The sequence below is a fragment of the Amaranthus tricolor genome, chromosome 1 (assembly GCF_026212465.1).
Source record: "Amaranthus tricolor cultivar Red isolate AtriRed21 chromosome 1, ASM2621246v1, whole genome shotgun sequence".
In the NCBI taxonomy this organism is placed as follows: Eukaryota; Viridiplantae; Streptophyta; class Magnoliopsida; order Caryophyllales; family Amaranthaceae; genus Amaranthus; species Amaranthus tricolor.
The window spans coordinates 18,059,187-18,079,605 of record NC_080047.1 but is presented as its reverse complement, the minus strand read 5'-3'; the positions used below and the strand labels follow the sequence as shown (position 1 = coordinate 18,079,605).

At 32.3% G+C, this 20,419-nt stretch overlaps 2 protein-coding genes across 4 annotated transcripts; one reads left to right on the top strand and one right to left on the bottom strand.

The window, feature by feature from the left end:
• Nucleotides 1-242: 242 nt before the first annotated feature.
• Nucleotides 243-10,378, bottom strand: LOC130805263 (NADPH-dependent aldo-keto reductase, chloroplastic-like). Of its 3 annotated transcripts, none has more exons than XM_057670065.1 (8): nt 10,283-10,378; nt 8,549-8,666; nt 8,312-8,362; nt 2,430-2,506; nt 1,940-2,027; nt 1,437-1,712; nt 670-915; nt 243-580 (listed from the first exon to the last, which is right to left on the bottom strand). In XM_057670065.1, the coding sequence occupies exons 2-8, from the start codon at nt 8,657-8,659 to the stop codon at nt 497-499; spliced, it is 933 nt and encodes a 310-aa protein (XP_057526048.1). In that variant the 5' UTR covers nt 8,660-8,666; nt 10,283-10,378; the 3' UTR covers nt 243-496. The 3 variants fall into 3 exon arrangements, with proteins under 3 accessions (XP_057526048.1, XP_057526125.1, XP_057525970.1); XM_057670142.1 differs by lacking the exon at nt 10,283-10,378 and adding an exon at nt 10,143-10,230; XM_057669987.1 differs by lacking the exon at nt 10,283-10,378 and having other exon boundaries at nt 8,549-8,833.
• A 7,831-nt stretch (nt 10,379-18,209) lies between these two features.
• Nucleotides 18,210-20,094, top strand: LOC130806924 (uncharacterized). The gene is made up of 5 exons (XM_057672175.1): nt 18,210-18,816; nt 18,895-19,292; nt 19,383-19,614; nt 19,706-19,856; nt 19,992-20,094. Exons 1-5 carry the CDS (start codon nt 18,210-18,212, stop codon nt 20,092-20,094), a joined length of 1,491 nt encoding a protein of 496 aa, XP_057528158.1.
• Nucleotides 20,095-20,419: the final 325 nt, after the last annotated feature.

Sequence of the window (20,419 nt, the reverse complement as noted above, 5' to 3'; positions counted from 1 at the left end):
TTATTTCAAGTGAATAATATGTATAATATTTCAAATAATAGTACGTAAAAAGTAGAATTAAATAGAAAATTACGTAGTTATTTTTTGGCAAATAGGATAATATTACAAGTATCGTGAAACATCCAAAAGAAAAGTGTTGCAAGTAATTTATAAGGGAGGAAATATATAATTTGACCATGTTTAATTACTAATTAAAAAATGTCTAAAATTTCATAATAAAATAAACATTTTAGATTGCATGATTTTAGTTATGCCAAAAAATTCAACAAATAACGTGCGTTTTTTCTTTTTCATTTCAAAAAAATTCTTTTTTTTTTGAATTACATTGTGGGTTGAGAAAAGAGAAAAGAGAAGAGATACGTGAAATTCGGTCTCAAAACTAGGTTTGGAATATAACTAAAAAGTTCAATCCGGTTACCAAAAATAGGTTTGGGATCAACCGCAGGCTGAATTCGACTCCAAAATTTAAATGACAGGAAAAGATCTAGAATTGGCATCATATTTCACCATCCCATAGCTCTTCCACAGATTTGTAAGGGCCAGTTTCAAGAATTGCAAAATCCCCGCGCAGAAGCCTTTTCTGTGATTAAGAAACGGGAAATAAGATTATACACCGATACATCCATCATATGGTCTTCCAGAGCACAAATGTTGCAGTGGCACACTAACCTGTTTAATGGTAGAGAACTTGGAGAAGAGCTCGGGTGGAATAGACCAGTTGAAAACATCCAAGTTTTCCATGATCCTTGACTCATTTACACTTTTAGGAAGGACACTGTGACCACTCTGGATGCCCCAACGAAGAGCTACTTGTGCAGGAGTCTTGTTAAGCTTCTCAGCAATCTCGATCACTACTGGTTCTTGCAAGATATCTCCTTTAAGAAACGTCCCTGGAGATCCCAAAGGTGAATAAGCCTGCCAAATATACTTGCTTTAGTGTCCAACTCAATTTCGCCAAAAAAACCTTCCAACAAGAATCAAAACAAGCAACAAAAGATAAACAAACTATCAGAGATGCTTTGAAGTTGGCTGTCCAAAGTCACAGACAACTTCTCAGTAATTTGACGAGCAAGGGTTCTATTGAGAATCGTGATAGGCGTAAACAAACTATGACAATGTTTGAAGACCTGTTAGTAACACGCCCACACACCCACACCCACACCTACACACAGGCAAGATATAGTAATAGACTGACATAAATGGAGCACATAAAATCTACAGTTATACAACTAGATAATTAGAGGTAAAAATCTTAAGGCAACTAGGATTATTTGTATTGGGATTAATGTAGATAAACATAAATTTCATCTTCACTATATAACGAATATATCTAAAGGACATGATCTTACAAAAGAACAGAAATTTCAAGCCCACAATGAATAAAAGAAGCATCTATGATTCACGGCAGTACAAAGATGCAAGGAGGAGATTATTACTGTAAGGTGAACACCAGAAGATTTACACAGATCGTGAAGGGCAGACTGCTGCCAGCCAGGATGGCATTCAACCTGGTTCACAGCAGGAAGAACCTTGGAATTCAAAATTAATTCTTCCAGCTTCTTGGTGGAGAAGTTACTCACTCCAATTGCCCGTGCCTGACCAGAAGCAACTAAACCCTCCATTGCAGCCCATGTTTCATGAAGGCACAAAGAAGCCATATTTTCAACTTTAAATCCCTCAGTACCTGGTTTTGTACGGATTGGCCAATGAATCTACATTGCAAAGAGGCACCAAGTTGAATCATTAACCATCAATTTTGCAAAAACAATTTGGTAAATGAAGCCATTCAGAGATTAAATCTCCAGAGGAGCGGTAATCAATCACTAAAATACAAACTAAGACAAATATATAATATGAAATTGAGTAGTAGCCAATTTTCTTTACAAAATATTTGAGTAAAGTTACATCCTCGGTAAGAATTTGAAGTAGTGCGGCATACAAGATAAAGATCAATGTAGTTAAGCTGCAAATCCTTGAGAGTTTTTGTCAATGCCTTGGAAACATCTTCTGGAGCATGATCACTGCACCTGCAAAATTTCACAACCATCGAACATTTACATCAGATAATTGTACAGATTATTGAATCATTATTGCCTGCAATTAAAGCATGTTTTAATTACCTTGTTTCAAGTTAAATAAACCAATATTTGATGAGATCAACTCAATTCAGAAGACCGACATTTCAAAATTCATCATTAACAGTAGCAATACAAGGGGGAAATTAACAGAAGCACAATCACCACTAGCTTTATTATAATCAGTGGTATAGCATTAGTAGTAATCTTGGTAAATTCTCATCAGATTATCTTATCAGGCAAGACAAAACCAACACAAAAAGTTTTAAGATAACAGTATCGCAATATCAATACAGAAATTTCTTGGGGATGACAATTCCTTTCTTCACATTTTCAGGTTGATTAAAAACTAACCAGAGCTTTGATGTGATCCAAAGTTGCTCACGTTTGACTACGTTACTAGCAAATAACTCCTTGAGTGCCTCCCCAACCTAAAAACAATAAGAATCAAACAAGTCTAACCAATAAAAATGATGACATAGGAAAATATAAGATACACCTCTTCTGACTTGAAATAACTTTCATAGCACCCACCACCAAACAAAAGAGATCAAAAAAATAATAATAACTATTGAGATTATATATCTCAAGGAGTCAATTCTATAGCAAAGAAGAATAAGTAAGTTATTTTGGATTACAGAAGACAAGCCTACAGACACGTGTATCAGGGATTATTCAAGACATAGTTTGCCAACAGTTGATGTTATAGGAGTAAGTAGTTATAAATCCCAATCAACATGTTTTTTAGAACTAAAGTATAGGTTTCAGTTGTAATAGCTCAATTTTTAGTCAAGTCAAGTCTATATAAACTCTTCATGTACAAGTATTATATTCATTGAAACACAATAGCCTTTTGTTTAACATTCTATTCTCTTTAAGCTTTGTTCTTCTTGTTCAATTGTTTGAAATCAGTTAATAACCTCACTTTCCAACATAGCATCGAAGCCGACATAAGTCATCATGCCAGTTGTGTTCGATTCTTGAATCAAAAGTTCTTTACAAAAAAGAGCATTTTGTATTTCTTCTTTTTCTTTGAACCTAGGAATTCGTTTTCTATTTCCTTCCTCTTTTTGTTTCTTTCTGTGTCTATTCCATTTGCAAACATCGTAAACCATAAGAATCAAGGAAATACAAAACAAAATGGCAATAATAGCCTTGATCCTACCATGAATCCAAGTTCATTTCACTATATTGTTGATTTAGTAGTGGCTTTGTAGAATGGAAAAGAGTAATGACTATTGCCTTAAGTGGAAAGAACAAGTAGGTTTTCGTACATGGATCTATACCTTAGCCAAGTAATAATTCAGCAGCTCGAATGACATGGAACTGGGTCAACAACGTAGTCATGGGATGGATTATTGACTTATTGTTGTGCTAGATGATTGTATAGCTAAGAGTATCCCCTCGTACAAAACAGCTAGAAAAATTTGGAATGAACTAAATGAGAGATACAGTCAGAGTTCTAATGCCTAACTTTTTTCCTTACAATAAGAGTTGAATAAATTGGTACAAACACCAAACATGAAGATTGTAGATTTATCACCAAAATAAAGACCCTCAAAGATGAATTAGATAGTTTGAATCCTTATCCAACTTGCTCTTATGTGGCCTCTGCTTCTTGCATTTGTAAATTAGCCAAGAAGAGCTATAAATACAACAAAACAATAGAGTGATAAGCTTCTTAACAAGAATGGACACAGTCATGTGAGGTCTAATATGCTCACTACGACAAAATTACCTAATTTTGCCCAGGATATAGGATTCTCTGGCAAGGCGAATCACGTCTTAAGTTGAGTTCAGTTGAGGTTAATGAATCTTTGGTATGTAGAGTTGAGAAAAGGAAATTTCAAGAGAAAGGGTTTAGAAGAGCATGAATGAAACTGGACACATTCTAACCATTGTAAAATCAGAAGACACACCAAAGATAGCTGCTGGAAACTAATTGGTTTCCCTTTAATTTCAAAGGAAATACATGGAAGAGGGAAGATACCAAGCCTGTTGCTGTACTTTAATTAATGCCGCCAATATCACTGATGTTTAGAGTGAAGAAGGGATGGTAACTACAAAGTTTATCCCAACATAATATCAACATATTTGGATCTGATAGGGAAACAAAGAGTCCAACCAAACAATACTTATGCCAATTCTTCACACTTGATAGTATTTTGTTTATCTGCTTTTGATATGCATGAATGGGTAATTGATAGTAAAGCCTTAGACCATATGTGCCATAGCTTAAATATGTTTTCCACATATAAGCCTTTGCATTCTAATGACCACTTATTATTGTCCGGCTGAAGGTTGCTTGTTAAAACTATTGGAAGTTATCTTGAATGACAATATCATCTTATAAAATGTCTTATATGTACGGTGTACCCCAAATCAAATTTAATCTTATTCTCCTTATGTTCCTCTCATTTTGCATCACTTCCCATTTTTATTTGTCTCACTTATTACTATTCCGACTATTTTCCTTTTTTGGCAATGGTCTTACCCTCATTCTTTTAATCTTATTGACAAACACATTCTCTCTCTCCATCTTAAAATTCATTTCTCCACTTGTTTTCTGTCTCATTCTCTAAACTAATTTCCCTTTCCACTAATTTCACCCATTTTGCACTAGGTGCGAAATAAGAGAGATGGAAGGAGTATAATTGACAAAATCATATATGATTTAAAATACAGTCATTCTTTGTGCTAGTGAATTAGGAATTATTGATGCAGAAGCAATACCTTCTTGGTAGACAAAAGTTTGGGTTGTATGTGTACAATAGTGCTATAGCTAAGGCCCCTAGTTCAGCACTTGACTGCTTACAAAGAAAACATAACCATAATAAGGGCTTAAGTTTAGCTGCTAATGTCCAATATGTTGCTAATATGGATAAAATGTGGCATTTACGTTTGCGACACCTACCTATTAACATATTACAAATTTTATTTCTTGATATAGATGAGAAGGTAATTAAGTCAAACAGAATATGAATTATTTTTCCATTAGCTAGACAAACTAGAAGCGTACATCCAAAATCTTTAACTAAGTCTACAAAACCTTCTTTGTCAAAAAAAGTCTTCAAAACCTTCGGAATAATAGCACATAGATGTGTTGGGGCCCTAAGGCATCTTACTACCAAAACTTCTAACATGTTCATTTTTGTGGTGGATCACTTTAGCAAAATGAGTAGGATCTTCCTTGTCAAACAAAAGTTTGAATTTGTTAATGTATTTAAACAAATTGTTACTTTTATGGAAAGACAACTAGAAGCTTCGGTTAAGTTTGTTAAGTTTGTTAAGACTGGGGCAACCTTAGAATTCTACATCTAACAACGGATATAGTTTAATTGTGTCAAGAATCCCAACAAAATGAGGTGGTTAAAATAAAGCAAAAACACATTTTGAAAACTGCAAGAGCCTATAAGTTCCAAGATAATCTCCCTCTATATTTTTGGGGAGATTCCATTCAAAGTGCAGTTCACTTAATAAGCATTATGCCCCTCAACAAGAAAAATCTCCTTGTGAAACATTGTATGGAAATAAACCTAACAACTCACACCTTGAGGTGTTTGGATGCTTGTACTATGTTAGAACTTTAAAGATAGATAGGTATAAAATTATGCCTAGAGCCAAACAAAGTGTTTATTGGATACTCTTTGAGTCAGAAGGGTTACAAGGTATATGACCTTAAAACAAATGTTGTAATTATTTCTAAAGATGTGATTTTGTATGAGCATTTCTTTCCCTTTCAATATACTGATAAGAAAGAAAGCTCACATTTTAAAACAAATTTTATTGTGTATTTCCCTCTAAATAGTAAGAGGTTGTAGAGATGCTTCCTTTGGCTCAAGAACCAATAGGACAACACTTTTGATGAGCTGCTTAGGCGGAGCATACAATGTTCGGTGATACCTCTTGTTTCCTCAGCACAAGAAGTTGTTTATTTTGATTCTTCTTTTCTCACAACCGGTGAGCGACACATTCAACATGGACCTAGAAGATCCTTAAGAACTCACAATAGTAGTGAACACTTGGATGAATATTACTGCCAAAGTCATCTAATCACTAGTGCGGCTTGGTAAATTTTGAATTTCTAGCTGGGTCTTCGGTTAATCGAACATTTCATAAAGAACCAAAAAATGTAAAATAAGCTTTGCTAGACCCCCTTTGGGAAGCAATGGAAAAAAAGATTCATGCACTTGAAAAGAACAAAAGTTCGCAATTCGTTCCATTGCCATTGGAAAGAAAGCAATATGATCTAAATGGGTGTACAAAGCTAAACTCAGCTAATGGTATCCTTGAGAGATACAAGGCAGCATTAGTAGCAAAGGGCTATAATAGAAAAAAAATGGAATTTAATCATGATGAGACCATCTATTAGTGGTCAAAATGACAACCATAAGGGGTTCACTTGTTGGTGTTAATAGAGGATCATCAGCTTGATGTGAACAATACATTTTGCATGCAGAATTATACGAGAATGTATACATGCAAAATCCTAAAGGCTATCTTAGAGAAGGGAATAAGGTTTGCAAACTTGTCAAGTCCTAGTATGGACTTAAACAAACTTCAAGACAATAGTTTGTCAAGTTAGCCCAATAACTTCTTAATTAAGGCTATCATCAGTCCAAAAATAATTATTCCTTCTTTGTTAAGAAACAAGGCCTTGATATATGACTTCTCTTACAATGTATGTGGAATATGTCATTTTAACAAATAAAAATCCAAATGAGACTAACAAAATAAAAAGTCACTTAGACTTTGTGTTGAGCATTAAAGGTTTAGGATACTTAACTACTTCCTTGGAATAGAATTGTCTATTTAGCTACTGATGTTTTACATCAACAAAAGTTTCACCAAAGAACGTTTAGCTGATGGTGGTTTTCAAAAATTTTAAGTCTTGTTACATCATTACCTACTTGGTTAAAACTATCATCTTCAGAAGATGAATTACTAAAAAGACCCAACACCATTGGAGCCTTGTAGGAAATTGAATTTCCTCACTAATACAAGGCTTAAACTTCTCATTATGTTTAGTCCTTAAGTCAATTATGCAGTAGCCAAAGGATTCCCATTGGCTTGCCCAAAAGCAGACTTTGAATCATGTTTTTGCCACATGTGTCAGTAATCATCTAACTTTGCAATCTTTTTTCAAACATTGATTGGGGGGGGGGGGGGTTGGTGCTTGCATAGATTTTAGGAAATATGTAACTGGTTACATATTATTGCTAGGCAAGTCTCTTAAACAAGGAACTATGCTTAGATCTAGCTCTGAGGCAAGGTCGCGGCAGCTGAAGTCACTTGGGTAGTTAGGCCCCTTACAGAATTAGGTGTTTGCAACTTAAAGCTTATTACCTTAAATTGTGACAACCAGTTTCCCAAAGAATCTAGTGTGTCATAGTTGCGCTGCATTAAGCATATCGAAGTGGATTGCCACTACAGTTGAGAAAAAGTCTTAGAAGGTTTATTGAAACCTTCATATTTGCCAACTCAACATCAGTTACCTGATGTTTTAACTAAAATTTTACCTTCTGCTAAGTTTACTGAACTACTAGGAAAAATAGGCATGAACTTAAGGCCTCCCCAGTTCGAAGGGATGGGGGGTTTTGAGATTATATATCAAAGAGCCAATACTATCAGAAAAGGAGAAGCTATTTTAGTTTCCAAAAGACAAGCCTAAGGGATTATTCAAGACAAGCAATTTGGTAACACTTGATGGTACAAGAGTTTCTTAAGTAGTTACAATTGTATATCCTAGTCAACATGTCTATTAGAACTGATGCATAGGTGGTTTTTCTGTTGTAATTGCTCGGTTTTTAGTACAAGTCAAGTTTAAATAAACTCCTAATATACAAGGATTATATTCATTGAAATACAATACCCTTTTGTTTCACATTCTATTCTCTTTAAGGTTTGTTCTTCTTTCTTATTCAATTGTTTGAAATCGGTTAAAAACCTCAGTTTCCATCAATAATAAAGTTATTTATAAGAAAATACGAAACCACAACATACTAACTATATAAAACATTGTGATAATATATTCTTGTCGTAGTGTAATTCATTTTTTCTGATAAAACATTCAAAACAAATTCAATCACATAATTTGATAGCAAATGAAAAATCAAAAACTTAAAACAAAATAGAAATTGAGGAGGTGTCTATGGACATAGCAAGTTGGTCTGAAAGAGATTAAACATAATTAAGTGGAATTCCCTTACTTATCAACCAATCGAAATATTACTTACCTCTAGTTCATTGCCATATACGGAAGCACAGTCAATATGCCGATAACCAGCCTGCACATGAAAGGATTTATGTAAATATGGCCTATATACAAAACAATATGGACAAACAAAGAAATCGATGTTAAATATGCTTTGTTGGCGTATTATAAGATTTAATTTCAGCACTACGGAATGATTTAACCAATTATCAGAATAAGGGAGAGAAAAAAGAATAATAACAAAAACAATAAAACAAACCTGAACAGCATGAATTACAGCTCGGCCAACATCTCCAGGAGAAGTTTTCCAGGTACCGAGACCAATAGAAGGAATCTTCGCACCTGTATTCAATTCAAAATAAGTCCCCATTTTCCACCTGGTCAAAATGACGGACCACAAAGAAAGAGAATTAGAAAGGTTAGAGTTAGAAAATAAGTGCTTGCAATCGAGCAAAACAAGAGAGCTATAAATGACAAGGTTAAACAATATGCTCGTGCGAGACGAGAAAAACATTAGACTTCCACTGAAAAGCATAGATTTGGGAAGATTAACCAAAATAACCAACTATGTTTTTATCCAAAAATACCATAGCATACATACAAGATTAACATTTTTATCTAACAATAATGTTTCCCCGAAGAAGGGCATATCTAAGAAATACATGGATTTAATCGACTCGGAAAAAGTATATAACAGGCTACCAAGAAAAGTATTTTGGTGGGCAATGACAAAAAAAGACATTCTCAAGAAAAACAGTAATATAGTTCAAAATATGTATCAAGAAGAAATGACGAATGTTAGAACATGTGGAGAGACAACAAATGATTTTCCAATCACAATTGGCCTTCATCAAGGCTTGACCATAAGCCCCTTACTTTTCGCACCGGTCAGATAACTCATTCAGCACAAAGAGACTTTGGTGATGACCTTGTTTTGGTAGATGAGACCAGTGAGGGGTAAGTGCTAAGTTCGAACGATGGAGACACGAGTTGGAGTCAAAAGATTTCAAATTAAGTCGGAGCAAGACAAAGTACATGGAGTGTAATTTTAGCATAAACAAGATAACAAGAGACATTATAAAGCTAGAAAAGAAAGAAATCACTTCAAGTGAATACTTCAAATATCTTGAGCCCATATTTCAGACAAGTTGTGACATCCAATAAGATATGACCCATAGAATTAAGTATGGGCGACAAAAATGGAGAATAGCTACTGAATTATTATGTAATCGAGATGTGCCCTCAATGTTAAACGATAAGTTTTATCGAACGATCTAATGACCAACGCTACTCAATAGATCAGAATATTGAGCTTTTAGAAATGATCATAGTAGGAAGATAGAAGTAACGAAAATGCAAATACTTTGATAGACGAGAAGACATCCCTTAAGGGATAGAATTGATATAAGAAATTCAAAAGTTGCAAATATTGAGGAAAAGACAAACAATTGCCTACAAGAGTACAAGGCCTTCAAAACATTCCCTCTAACAACCAAACCAAATCATAGAGATGATGAAATTGTTGTTCAATCAACATTACAATAGCTAAGCTTGACAACGCTAAGTGACACGATTCTTTAACAAAAAATCTTATTTAAAAGGACATTGAAATTGAAGCCAAAGAATCTCATTCATAAGAATTCGAAATTACTTGTAATAAACGAAAAACTACAGTAACTAGAATTTAAAAAAAAATTTAAAAAAAAAAAAAACAAAAAACAAAAAAAAAGATGGAAAGAAAATTGAATTTGAAGGCAAAGAAACCCATCCAAAGTTAACGAACATGGAAGGAAAATGGGCAGAAACATCGAAATTCAATTATGCCAACAATCGCGTATATCCTAATTTGTTACCTCAAGCGTGACACATTTGAATGTATTAATTTGGTAAAAGGCTTCGTTGAATTCCATGATAAAGAGGGAAAACCAGTAGAAGAAAGATTGTAACAGATAAAAAAGAAAAAACTAAACTGAAAGAAGAGAAGATGGAATACCTAGAAATGGTTTGAGGAATTCGGGGGACGACTTGAGAACAGAAACGGGTTTCAATTTTCACAAATCCAATTAAAAAGGTACCTTTGGTTTCCGTTTATTTGCTCACGCAAATTGTTTTTCCTGCATTGTTGTCTCATGCATAACATAACGCATTGTTATCATAGTTACGAATTACGATGCTAACGGTAAAATACAAATATTATAAATAGTTAATGATATGAATAGTGATAATATTTTATTAAATTAATTCATTTATTACAATATAACTTTAATTATTTAGTCTTTATTTTTGTTATAATATTATTATTATTAATATTAATAAATAATTCATTATATATAACAATATCGAAACATACGCTCATACTAAGTATTGAAAATTGAAACATATTAAATTTTAAGCATCTTCAATAGGAGGATTTTAGTTGGAAAAATAGTCATAGTTAGCTTAATGTGATAATTATTTATCTAAGTTCAAATAATAAAGATTTATATGTATATTTTTTTATTTACATAAAATTTAACTTATCATATATACATTGTTTTTTGCGATTCTAATCTATGATTTAACGATCTAAAAACAAGCAAGCGATTTGAATCGTAGGTAGAATTTTAAAGTTGTAGAATCTTACGATTCTAGTCGGAATAAAATTTTAAAAAGTAGAATCATAACACGAGTCTACGATTCTACGATTTAATAATTCGATTCTGCAAATTTAGTACGAAGTATTTTTAATTTTTCTTATGTACCATCTTTTACTAATCTCTTTCACATATACACATAAATTTCAAATGTTCCATCATGAAAACTTTTAAAAAATATATTTCTTAATCGGTATGTAAATTTAAACTAATTATTATAATGTTTTCGTTATATTCTTAAAAAAAGAGTCAAAGAAACTTTAATTCATAAATTTAAACTTTTGAATTGGATAATAATGATAAGAAACTAGATATTTTTAATATATTTAAGTTTATTTGTAGAATCGTACGATTCTACAATTCGATTTTACCGATTCGATTCTACCTCTCTAAACAATTCAAACTAGAATGGCGATTTTAACAACTTTGCATACATACATAAATTAATATTTATTTTTATCTTTTTTGGTTGGATCACTTTAGTTACTATAACGGTTTGATAAACCAAATTTTAATTTTAATTTTAGTTTTAATAAACCAAGTTTAATAAACAAAAATTATAGGATTACATAAGGAAATATAATGTATCAATAGATCACATATATTTATAGCCAATCAACAAATATTACAATGTGTTAATCGTTTCCTTAAATATGAAGTCAAGTATAAAAAATTTTCATGTCAATAATAAAAAATAGGCGGAAAATTTTTTAATGAGAGTATGACACGTGTCCCAAGTCGTTTCTTCATTAGTACTATATAGTAAAATAGTAAATAGTAATAGTAATAGTAAAGTATAGTATATGTGCATATGTGCCCGTTTATTGCACGCATTTCTGTTAGTTTGATGATTAATGCTATGCAATTTATATTTAAAAATATTATAAGTATTTTTTTTCAAGTTTCAGAAAGAACATATATTTTCAGTTTTTTTAAATTCACTTAACTTGGAGAAAAAATAAGAATGATAATATAATTGATGAATCATGTATGAATATTAATAAACATAATTAAACAATAAATATGTACATACTTAATATCGAATGCATTACACTATATGTTATTTTGATAAATTAACACAATACATGGCACTAAGTTACATGTTCATTATTTTACTACATTTCTCTATTAACTATTCTAATCACATCTTACAAATATATTAGTGAGTTACATGTTCATTAATATAAATTGCATTAAGAATCGCTAATATAAATAACTTGATTTGAATGCTTCGTTGTTAGTTTTTATGAAAATCATTTATTATTAAAAACATGACTCACATAATAAATTCTAACCTATTATATTAATTCATTTGGCCAGACTCTTTACATAGTATTACTTATCATTTTTCAATCTATATTAAATTTTGTGATTTGTATTTTTTTTTCCGAAATTAAATGCTGAAATTTTGAATGTGAATGTTTTTTTCATTTATTTAACAAAAAAATTTGTTTTTATTATCTTTTAATATTTTCAAATCTTAAAAATATTATTATTTTAATAAAGTGTTTAAATGTCACATTCTTATTTACCTAATTTAACATAGCATTTAAATATGTTAATAACTTATACTCATTGTAAACTTATAATTATTTCATAAATTAATTTTCCATGTAATCAATAAGAACCAATAAGTTTATTCTATTTGTCAAAGCTCTAATAGTCAGACACTTAGAATTTTCCAACTCTTTTATCATTTCTCAATTTTTCAATCTTTTTATTAAATTTTGTATAATTTGTATTTCTTTCAAAAATTAAACGTTGAAATGTTGAAAATGATTAATTTTTTCATTTATTTAAAAATAGAATTTCTTTTTATTGTCTTTTAATATTTTTCAAAATTTAAAAATAATAATATTTTAATCAAGTGTTTGAATATCACATCACATTATCATTTACCTATTTAACATAGCTTTTAAATATGTTAATAAATTATACCATTGTAAACTTATAATTATTTAAATTATTATTATTTCCTAAATTAATTTGTCATGTAATCAATAAGAAACCAATAAGATTATTCCATTTGTCAACATCTAACACCATGACACTTGAGATTTTCTAACTCTTTTATAACATTGTATGTTATGATATGATAGAATTTCTTTTTATTGTCTTTTAATATTTTTCAAATTTTAAAAATAATAATATTTGAATCAAGTGTTTGAATATCACATCAGATTATTATTTACCTAATTTAACATAACTTTTAAATATGTTAATAAATCATACCCATTGTAAACTTATAATTGTTTAAATTATTATTATTTCCTAAATTAATCTGTCATGTAATCAATAAGAAACCAATAAGATTATTCCATTTGTCAAAGCTCTAATAGCATGACACTTGAAATTTTTCCAACTCTTTTATAACATTGTATGATTTATTTTATTTTATTGATATTTTATTGATTATTGATGCTTAGGGCTTTAAATTCGGTTACTCGGTTGGGTTTTGCGTCTGATCGGGTTCAGATATTCGCGGTTTCGGACTTTTCCGGGCTATTTAACACTTTGAAGCAAGTCGATTAGGTGGTTTGGATTTGTATCGGGTTCGATTAATACATTTCGGATCTAAATCGGTTGTATTGCAGGTCGAATGGTTAGACAATGGGTCGGGTCATTTTTCGTTTTAGGTTAACGTCAAGTCATGTTATTTTGGTTTGGGTTGATTCGGATCAATTATAACGTTTTTTAGTTGGGCATTCGGTTATTCTTCGGATTTGGGTCGGTTAAAATCAAATTCAGTTGAGTTTTATGTCGATTGCTCTTTATTTTTATTATCCAATTTATTCAAGTTGAAATCTTTTGTATTAGAGCATGACGAGTTGTAGTCGGTTAATTAAGTTGTCAGTTAATTACCAGACAAATTTGGTTCAGCCTAAGATTCAGTCCATAAGATTTGATTGCAAGCCTACATTTATTGTTTAACTTTAGCTAAACTAAACTTGATTCAATTGAATCATACTTATTATTAGTTGAATTAAACTTGATACAGCTGAATCAAACTACATTTTAGATGAACAAAAAACTTAATTTAGTTATTTTTAGCTAACTAATTTAGCTGAATCATACTTTTTAAATCTAAACTAAACTTGATTAAACTGAAGCAAACTTATTTTTAACTATGCTATACTTAAGTAGTTGAATCAAACATTTTTAGATTATCAAAGGTGATTCAGTTGAATCAAACTTAATTTTGGCTGAACTAATTTGATTCAGCTGAATAGAAACATATATTTTTCCTAAATAAACTTGATTCAACTAGATAAATTTTTTACCTAAACAAAACTTAATTCAGCTGAATCAAAGTTATTTTTAGCTAACTAATTTGATTTAGCTGAATCAAACATTTATTTGTGCTAAACTAAACTTGATTTAGCTAAATCGAACTTTTTTATCTAAACTAAACTTAATTTAACTGGATCAAATTTATTTTTAGTTAAACTAAACTTGATGTTATTGAGTCAAACTATTTTTTCGATTATCAAAAGTTGATTCAGCTGAATTAAATTTACTTTTAGCTGAACAAATTTAATTCAGTTGAAACAAACATTAATTTTTTCTAAACTAAATTTAATTCACCTACATAACTCATTTTGCTTAATCAAACATTTTTTTGTTAAACTATACTAGATTAAATTGAATGAAACTTTTTCTACAATAAAAGAGGATTCAGCCGAATTAAACTTATTTTATCTAATCTAAATTTTGATTCAGCCAAATCAAACTTATCTTTAGTTGAATATTCTTGATGTAGTTGAATCAAACTAATTTTAGATAAACAAAACTTGATTCAGCTGAATCAAAGTTAATTTTAGCTAAATTAATTTGATTCAAATGAATCAAGCATTTATTTTTGCTAAACGAAACTTAATTTAACTTAATCAAACTTATTTTTACCTAAAATAAACTTAATTTAACCGAATCAAACTTTTATCTCTAACAAAACTATACTAGATGTTATTGAATTAAACTATTTTTTAGATGAACAAAACTTTATGTAACTAAACCAAACTTAATTTTAGCTGAAAAAAATTGATTCAGTTGAATCAAATATTTATTTTCCTAAACTAAAGTTGTTTTAGCTAAACAAACTTACACGTATAAATTAACAATTTTTTTACCTTATATGATCTCACCAATTTTAATTTTACTATTCTCTTTTATTTATAAATATTCCACTATTTTAATTCACTATGCTCATTATACTAGTCTTTGTGCTGTTTGTGCCAAAAGCAAGTAAGTCTAAATAATTAGGATAAAATCTAGCATAATAGTAATAATAATAATAATAATAATAATAATAATAATAATAATAATAATAATGATAACAATAATAATAATAATAATAATAATAATAATAATAATCTAAAACGACTCTCTCTCTTATTCTCTCTCTAGAAACCCTCTGTTTTGGCGATTTTAGTGTGCCGCCATAGGTGTTCTTGAATCTGCCATTGCTATGGCAAGGAATAGAGGGGGTCCAAGGAAGGATGCAGTGAAAGAGTAGCAACCTTCTCCAAGAGCATCTTCAAGCTCTAGTCGTTCTCCTTCTGTTGGTCCATTGAAGCCTTCTTTCCCATTGAAGGCAAGCGCTATCTCAAGTAAGCATCTGGTGCCGGAAACTTCTCTCCCATCGAAGGCAGCTTCTCCAACGCAGCAACAGCTTTCTAGCCCTATGGCTACTCCGGTGAATCTAATTCAGGAAAAGAAGACAAGCTGGGCAAATGTGGTGTCAGAAAGTCCTACGGCTGCCTTTGGAGCTAATGCTGCAATGCCGTCGGCCCAGCTTCCTCTAAAATCAGCCGGTGGTGTGCCCCCATCTGTAGGTAAAAATTCTTCCCGTAAACCTGTTAAAATTGATTTTGAGGATATCATTGATAAGGTTCATTTTTAGGAATCTGCTGTTGTATGCTTTGTTTTCGGTGTTAATCCTCCCTTACATGTGATGGAGGGATATGTTAAGAAAATTTGGAAGGATCTTAGCATAGACAAAATGTGATGGTGGTTAAAGGAGTGTATCTTGTGAGATTCTTGGAACAACAGGATAGAGTAAAGGCATGTGATATGAATGAATTTATGTTTGATAAAAAGCCGTTCATAGTCAAACCGTGGGTAGCTTCTATGTCATATGAAAAAGAACACCTTTCTACTTTGCCTATTTGGACTCGTTTCCCAGATCTTGATGTCATGTATTGGGGTGAATGAAGCCTAGGCAAGATAGCTTGCATGTTAGGGGAAGTTAAACATTTTGACACAGCTACAAATAACAAGGCTAGGGGAATGTTTGCTAGAGTTCTTATTGACATGAGTATTACTAATGTTTTTCCTGATGAGTTATGTTATGAGAATGAACATGGTGAACTTGTAACGCAACCTGTCACGTACGATTGGAAGCCTCTATGGTGTAAGAAGTGTGAACAATTAGGACACGCGGAGGAACACTGTAAAACTGTTTTTCCGCCTACCGCAAAGATTGTAACAATAGTTGACAATGAGGGTTTTCAACTGATTCAATCTCGAACCAAATCAGTGCAGCAAGACCCACCTGTGAGACCATTAATTTCGACTCAATCAGGTTTGGCAGGTATTTTAGCTACTGATAATGGCTTTCATGTTCTTGATAGTGTTGCAGAAGGTATTGAAATTGTGGAAAAGAAAACAAATAAAGGCGCTGGGGGCTTCCCCATCCATGGCCAATGAATAACATCTTATGTTGGAATGTTAGGGGATTGAATATAGTTAAGCGACAAAAAGGAGTTGTCTAGATTTCTTGTTGCTCATAATATTTCCTTGTTCAGTTTCCTTGAGACTATGGTGAAGAGGGCTAACCTTGGTCGACTATATCAAAATCTCTACCCTGGTTGGTGTTTCTCTCATAATCTGCCTTATCATCATGATGGTCGTATCATCTTTGGATGGAACGGTAGTGAGATGAATGTTGTTGTTCTTTTCATGAGCAGTCAAATTGTTCATCTAGAGATTATACTTGTTATAGGGGAGTCTTTCTTATGCTCTTTTATTTATGGGGATAATAGTGCTAGCATTCGATCTGTTTTATTTTAGCAATTAGTTTCTCTTCACATTAATGGCCCTTGAATAGTCATGGGGGACTTTAATTGCTTAGTTGGCTTGGATGAATGTACTGGTCATGCAGTGCGCTTGCAAGAAACTATTCCATTGCGTCGATGTATGGAAGCTTATGGTCTTCATGATTTGAGATTCAATGGTTGTTTCTTTACTTGGTCTAATAAGAGAAGTGGGAAAGCTCGTGTATTTAGTAAGATTGATCGTATCCTGGGAAATCAAGATTGGGAGGATGTTTTTCCTACTGTTTAAGTGTCTTTCCTAGAAGAAGCATCGTTCGATCATATGCCTATGTTGATGCAGTTCATCAAACATCCTAGGGGTAAGAAGACTTTTAAGCTCTTAAATCACTGGGCTGAGTAGGAGGGTTTTATTGAAAGTGTTTCCGCAGTTTGGGGTATCTCTGTTCCAGGGTTTAGGAGTTTTCAAATTTCGAAAAAGCTCAAGCGCCTGAAACCTATTTTGAAAGATAGATTTCAAGTTAATCATTTGCAAACTCTGGTGATGCGAGCAAAGGATGATCTTCGTAGTGTTCAAAATGAGTTACATAAACATCCTTATGATCCAGTGCTCTCTTCAAAAGAGGGTGCAACTGTTGATAGGCTTAGGAAGGCTAAGAATGATCTAGGCACCTACCTTAGCCAGTTAGCCTTAGCCAAGCTGAATTGGCTGAAATTTGGGGATGAGAATTCCCGCTACTTTCATCAGAGCATTAGACAAAGGCAAATTGTTAATCGAATTCTTCTTCTTTATGACAATGGGGTTCTTGTAATCGACTTCAGAAAGATTCAAGAGTCTTTTATTACATTTTATCAGCAACTTCTGTGCAATGATTTTAAATGCTAGAGGCACATCGACATGAATGTTATTAGAGAAGGGCCTTTGTTAAAGAATTCTCATCACGAGTAGCTATCTCTTAGTTTCTCGGCGGAGAAAATCAAGAATGCGTTATGGAGTATCCCTGACAAAAAAACTCAGGGCCTGGATGGATACAATAGCAAATTCTATAAGGCTTCTTGGTTTATTATTGATGATAATGTAGTTAAGGTAGTTCAACAATTCTTCAAAAATGGGAAGCTTCTTCAGGCTTGGAACACTATTGTTGTTCACCTCATTCCCAAGGTCCCTAATCCTAACAATCCAGGTGACTATAGACCAATTGCTTGATGTCATACTTTATATAAATACATTACTAAAATGATTTGTAGCAGACTCAAATTGTTTCTTGGTCATATCATTAGTCCTTCTCAAGGTGCCTTTGTGGAGGGGCGCAACATTATGCACAATATTCTACTATGCCAGGATATTGTGAAGCAACATGGTCGGAAACACTACCCTCCTAGTATTTTGTTGAAGATTGACTTGAGGAAGGCATATGATACTTTGGAGTGGGATTTTATTAAAGATATGCTAATCTCTCTTAATTTTCCTTCCCACATCATTAATATTGTTATGACTTGTATTAGCACAGCCCAATTCTCTTTTATTCTAAATGGAAGCCCCATGCCTTTGTTTAAATCAAAGAGAGGAATTAGACAAGGAGATCCAATGTCCCCTTTGATTTTTGTGATTTGTATGGAGTATCTTTCTAGATTACTTAAGGTTGCTAGGGATCATGTGAACTTCAGATTTCACCCAAGGTGCAATAGATTCAAACTGAACCATCTGTGCTTTGCGGATGATTTAATGATATTTTTTCGGGGTGACTTTGCTTCTGTTAGAATTCTTTTAGATAAATTAGAGTTTTTTGCGAAGTCCTCTGGTTTGGTTGCCAACTCTTCAAAATCTGATATGTATCTTGCAGGTATCCCTACCTTTTTGTAACAATATATTTTGGATTCTTATAATAATCCTTTGGGTTCTATGCCTTTTCGTTATTTAGGGGTTTCGCTTGCTTCCAAACGTATTTTTGCAGTTGAGTGTGAACATCTTGTTGTGAGAATGACTTCTAAGATTAGATCTTGGCAAGTCCGGAATCTCTCTTATGCAGCTAGACTACAACTTGTTTCTACTGTTTTAATGAATATTACAAACTTTTGGTGTCAAATCCTTGTGTTGCCTAAGAAGATGCTAAAGCAGGTGAATGCAATCTGTAGAGCATATCTATGGCATCGGAAAGCTGATTCTAATGCCCCTGAAAATATGAATTGGGCTAGGGTCTGTACTCCAAAGATGTTGGGTGGTCTGGGTATTCGTAATCTGAAAGTGTGGAATCTGGTTACAGTGGGTAAACATGTATGGCATATATCTTCTATAAGTGATTCCATGTGGGTCAGATGGGTACATGGTGTTTATACAAAGGGTGAAAATTGGAGGGTCATTAATGCTCCAATAACCTCAGGCTGGGCTTTTAAGAAGATATAATGCAAGGTTAAAGATAGGCTGGGTCAATGGGTGCATAATGCATATTACACTATCAAAGAAGTCTATCTTGAGCTTTTAGGGGCTAGGCAGCCAGTCGACTGGGCGGGTTTTGTATGGAATAGAAGTTCCATTCCCAAAGCTCGATTCATGTTATGGCTAGCTGTGAATGAGAGATTGAAGTCTACAGACAAGTTGGCTGCATTAGGGCTCATCTCTACTGACATTTGTCCATTATGTGGTTTGATATTAGAATCTAATTCTCATATGTCCTTTGCTTGTATCTATAGCCTTTAATGTCTTCGAGACATTTTGACATGGTTGGGTATCAGGATTGTTAGTGATTCCCTTGCTGAGTTTGCATCTCGGAAGTAGAAGTGTGCTACAGCTAAGAGGAAGATTGCTACTATTGCACTATGCAGTTTTACGTATGAGATCTGGTGTGCTCGGAATGATTCGGTCTAGAATTTCAAAATGCCTATGGTAAGTAGGGTTACTCGACAGATGAAACTTGCAGTAATGAGCAGAGTTTTGCATATTCCAATCAAAAGCGTTAATATACAACGCCCTTGGATTAGGAATCTTTTTGACTTTGAGTAATTAGCTTATGCTGTATAGTTATTTACTTTTGTCTGCTTCTGAAGTTCTGTTTTCCTTTATGCACATGAAGAGTGAAAGTTGGGAAACCCTTCCTATAAGGGGTGTCTCTCTTTCATGCTGACTCAAAATAGGGAGTTTGTTCTCTTGTAAGTGGTACTATTTGTACTGTTTTGTTCTGGATTAATGAATTTTTTTCCTTTTTCTAAATAATAATAATAATAATAATAATAATAATAATAATAATAATAATAATAATAGTAATAGTAACAATAATAATAATAATGATGTTGATGATAATAATAATAATAATAATAATAATAATAATAATAATAAGTGTGAGACCATTATCAAAAATATAAAATAAAATAAAATTAATGAAATAAATTAAAATAAAAAGTGGCGGAATATAAACTCAGCTCAAGTTTGTCCCTTATTTTTTCCTAAGT

What these genes read in the sequence shown, in the direction of transcription:
- LOC130805263 (XM_057669987.1), bottom strand. Translation starts at nt 8,824, where the DNA reads ATGCTTTTCAGTGGAAGTCTAATGTTTTTCTCGTCTCGCACGAGCATA. An exon ending in CTGTAATTCATGCTGTTCAG is followed by an intron (nt 8,363 to 8,548) that starts GTTTGTTTTATT and finishes TTTCATGTGCAG; the next exon opens with GCTGGTTATCGGCATATTGA. An exon ending in AGTTCTCTACCATTAAACAG is followed by an intron (nt 581 to 669) that starts GTTAGTGTGCCA and finishes TCTTAATCACAG; the next exon opens with AAAAGGCTTCTGCGCGGGGA.
- LOC130806924 (XM_057672175.1), top strand. Translation starts at nt 18,210, where the DNA reads ATGATTTGTAGCAGACTCAAATTGTTTCTTGGTCATATCATTAGTCCT. An exon ending in ATCTGATATGTATCTTGCAG is followed by an intron (nt 18,817 to 18,894) that starts GTATCCCTACCT and finishes TTCGTTATTTAG; the next exon opens with GGGTTTCGCTTGCTTCCAAA. An exon ending in AGAATTTCAAAATGCCTATG is followed by an intron (nt 19,857 to 19,991) that starts GTAAGTAGGGTT and finishes TATGCTGTATAG; the next exon opens with TTATTTACTTTTGTCTGCTT.